General features: G+C 43.0%; 1 protein-coding gene across 1 annotated transcript in view; it reads left to right on the forward strand.

Moving 5' to 3' along the window:
- Window positions 1-1,873: 1,873 nt before the first annotated feature.
- GLDC (glycine dehydrogenase (decarboxylating)) overlaps window positions 1,874-4,211 on the forward strand; it is a 25,371-nt gene continuing 23,033 nt past the window's right edge. The window contains 1 exon segment of the mRNA XM_009079213.1: window positions 1,874-2,033. Coding sequence (XP_009077461.1) covers window positions 1,942-2,033 — 92 coding nt within the window. The 5' untranslated portion in view covers window positions 1,874-1,941.

The raw sequence follows: 4,211 nt of genomic DNA on the forward strand, positions 1-4,211 counted from the left end.
GGTTCTTGGTTGCTGTCTGGGGTTAAAACACAAGGGGCCTACAAGGGAGTCAGAGAAGGACTCTTTGTTAGGAGCTGCAGAGATAGAACAAGGGGTAGTGGATTCAAACTGAAGGAGGGAAAGTGTAGGTTAGATATTAGGAAAAAGAGTTTTACTCTAAGACATTGGAACAGGTTGTCCAGGGAAGTGGTAGCTGCCCCGACCCTGGCAGTGTTCAAGACCAGGCTGGATGAGGCCTTGTGCAACCTGATCTAGTGAGGAGGTGTCCCTGCCCATTTCAGGGAGGGCTGGGACTAGATGATCTGTATGGTCCATTCCAACCCTTAAATTCTATGATTCTATTATTCTATGGTAAGTACAGAGGAGTTTCTTCTAGGCAAGAAATGTCATTGCTCGTGCAAAGGAGTTTGGAATAACTTTTTTTTGGTGAGAACTGAGTGGGCAAGGGGACCATTCTGAAAACAAATCTTTGTGCTGACAGATTGAAAGTTTATCTGACAAACTGAACACTGGGTTTAGCAGCCGTGAAGGAGAAAGTGCTATTGGCATAAACAATGTTGCATGCAGCCCAGGACATGGTCTCAATTCTGAGCTATTCAGTCATATGATGATAATTAGTGTTCAGAGTTAACTAAACAGCATAAAAACTCTACAGTATTTGGGAAAATCATCAATATTCAGTGCATAGCTATTGCTTTCTGACACTGTACTGTGTAGTATATGTCAGAAATTACAGCAGATGTATCATTTAAATAGACAGTAACTACATTAGCACCCTATATTACACTCTGAGTTCACTTGCTGAGTATGTTCACTTGCTAGCTCTTGCATTCTCTTCGGGACTTTTTCCCACCTTCTTGCTCATAATACTATTTTGTTGTTCTTATCTTCTTGCTCTGTACATGTTCTCCAGCTTGTTCTTTAAAAGTCTTTGTTGTTCACTGTCTATTTGACCTGATCTTTGAAACAATTGAGTCTTTCTTTAAAGCTTATGCCTTCACCCATCAAAATTTTCAAAAGTCTAATGCTTACTTCTGCCCTTTTAGGAGACAAATTGCTGTTTTCTTCCACTGCTAGAGAACAGAGGACTAAAGTTTTGCCACTTACCACTTGCTTCTGGCTGCTGCTTTGAATTCAGTCCTGCGTAAAGTCTTTCCTGAGCCACTGTGGAATCCAGTGCCCAGATTTCCAGCAGTGAGAGGAGGGTTCTGACCTCTGTTCTTGTCTTTCATCCATGGACCCATGCTGCTTAGTTTTTCGAGACTTTTATCATGGAGCATTTCCCTTAAATTACTGTGTTTTCAAAGCAATTGCTTGTTTTGCCACTACTGTTTCGTTCACCAAATGACAACAGATAAAACTCACATCAGTCTCACTTCCCCTCACTCACATGTGAAAACTGTCATTTCACAAGAAGTTGCATATTTCTGAGCTTGATTCTGTGAAATGCCTAGTGCCTTTCCTCCCAGAAGAGTGGAGATGACTTTTCAAGAGGGGCTTCAGAAACAGTATTGAAACAGTATTGAAAGATCATGGGAGCACCTAGATATGGTTGAACAAAGGATTTTGTGACTTGATTCAGTTCTCACACACTCAATGCCTACTTTCCCTCTCCCTTCTCCACAATGCCCTCACACCTCTATTATAAAAGTAAATTCTCCTGTAAAGAGCCAGGTCAACACCAGAAGATGAAATATTCTCAGGTTTCCAGGACAGTAGAAAATTACAGTTGTCTAAAAATAACTGTTTTCTAACAAACTTTCATGTTAGTGAAATACACTTTACTATCTATTTTTCTGATGACATAATTCAGTTATATATTGGTGTAATCCTTTCCTAGACCCAAACTCAGAATTTTTTTCTTACAGGGTTACTCAGTATACTCCTTACCAACCTGAAGTCTCCCAGGGCAGGCTGGAGAGCCTGCTAAATTACCAGACTATGGTGTGCGATATCACAGGAATGGATGTGGCTAACGCCTCTTTGCTGGATGAGGGGACAGCTGCTGCAGAAGCCATGCAATTATGTCACAGGTACTATGTTTAAATGTATGGTCTAATCACATCAGGAAGTAATTTTTGAAGTTGGAAGGCATCTCTTCATGTGTAGGCATGGATAGGTGAATGGACTGAAGTTGTATGTGGTGTTTTCACTGCTGGCAGATCACTGAATGACTATAGTCCATGTTGCCAAGGCCCTATAGAAGTTCCCAGTGTTGATGTAAATGTTTAATTCAGACATTTAAGGCCTTAACAAACCTAAGGACTTACAGACCAGTAGAAAGTCTAGAGCCAGGAAGATTTACCCTTGTTGGAGAAAGGTCAGGTTAGAGAACATTTAAACAAACTGGACATACACAAGTCCTGATGTGATGCCCCCTTGGCTGGTGAGAAAGCCTCCTGACATTAATACAAGGCCACTGTGAACAGCCATGGTGATTGGGAGAGGTGCCTCTGCAATGGAGGAAAGCAAATGTCACTCCTGTCTTCAGGAAGGGCAAGGATAAGGATGCAGGGAACTACCAGTCAGTCAGCCTGACTTCGATCCCTTGATGATGATGTAACAACTGCTAGTCCTACAAACCACTCCCATGCATATGAAGGACAGGAAGATGATCAGAAGTCCAAAGTGTGAATTCATACAGGGGAGGTCATGTTGGACCAACCCAATGACTTTCTTCAATTAAATGCTTGGCTTGAGAGGGGAGGAGAGAGTAGAGCAATGGGTATCATCTACCTTGATAACCTCCCTTAAATCCTTACAAAGAAGCTGAAAATTATGAGTTGGATGAGGTAGGAGTGAGGTGGATTAAAAATTATCTGAATGCCTGGGTCCAGAGGGTGGTGATCAGTGACATGAAGTCTAGGTGAAGGAAAGGTATTAATGCCATACCCCAGGGGCAACACTGGGTCCAATTAACGATCTGGATGATGGAGCAGACTGGATCCTCAGCAAACTTGCTGATGTTGCAAAACCAGGAGGATCAGCTGCGAGGAGTGCTGCCAGCAGGCCAGGGAGGGGATCCCTACCCTTGGCCTTGGTGATCCACATCCTGCAGTGCTGTACACAGCTCTGGGTTCCCCAGTACAAGAGAGACATGGATATACTGTAAAGAGTCTACCACCCCAGATGTGTGGGATACTATGGCTGAGGTTCTGCTCCGATTGCTGGTACTGAAGTCCACTCACTCCTTCACAACTCACAGCTTCAATTCAGTCACAGCTTCGGTTGCTGTGGTATGGGATCCTCCATGGTCTTACTCCAGTTGCTGATGTGCAGACACATCCACACAACCAATTACACCCCGGCTACAGAGTGCCCTCACCTATGAAATTAATCAGAAAGGAATTTAGCAAGATGAGAGGACAGACTGCACTAGCTGCATGAAAGTGCATCAACCAGCAGCTATTATATATAACTGTCCCAGTTTACCCCCTTTGCCCCCTATTTTGTTACACTTCTTGGTCCCAGTATCACTTAGCTGTATTCCTTTTCCCCAAAACATCTCATAGTAAGACCTTGTGGTCATGTATCCCATAATGTCTACCCCCCAGGTAGGGGGTAGCACCCAGATAGCATGTCTGTTTGGGTTAATTAATTAATTAGAGTTCCCATCTGCCTTGTGTCTTCTGTGCTCTTCTATGCTTGTGGAGAGGGGACTCTGTTGGGCTGGTATCCCCTGTGAAGGACCTGGGAGCAGCAGGGACAGGGGTATTTGGGCTGCCCCCCTTGCCATTGACTCTCTGTGGAGGCTGCAGAAGAGCATTTGTCACATAATCTAACAATCTGTGGCATAAATCTCATGTGTCCATGAAAATTGGAGATGTGCATTGTCTTTTTCCAGTAGTGGTTAACAGAAGCTTTAAAAACTGGTGAAGTACATCAGTCCTAAATTGCTGAATGTGAAACTGTTACTGATACATCCAAACCTACTTTGAAGGATCTGTATTGTAGGAATATATGAAAGGAATCTGCAAACCAAATGAAATATGAGAAATGTTTGAAAGCTACTGCAGCACTGTGTATCAGCAAGATTACACAGCAGAGGCTGTCTTGTAACTGTTTACTTGTTTAAAGCCTCAATCAGACATAAAATTGTTTTTGCCAGAGAAAACTAGACAACTGTCTTATCATAGAATCATAGAATGGTTTGGGTTGGAAGGGACCTTAAACATCATCTAGTTTCACCCCCATTGCCATGGGCAGGAATG

The sequence above is a fragment of the Acanthisitta chloris genome, unplaced genomic scaffold (assembly GCF_000695815.1).
Source record: "Acanthisitta chloris isolate BGI_N310 unplaced genomic scaffold, ASM69581v1 scaffold2047, whole genome shotgun sequence".
Taxonomy (NCBI): Eukaryota; Metazoa; Chordata; class Aves; order Passeriformes; family Acanthisittidae; genus Acanthisitta; species Acanthisitta chloris.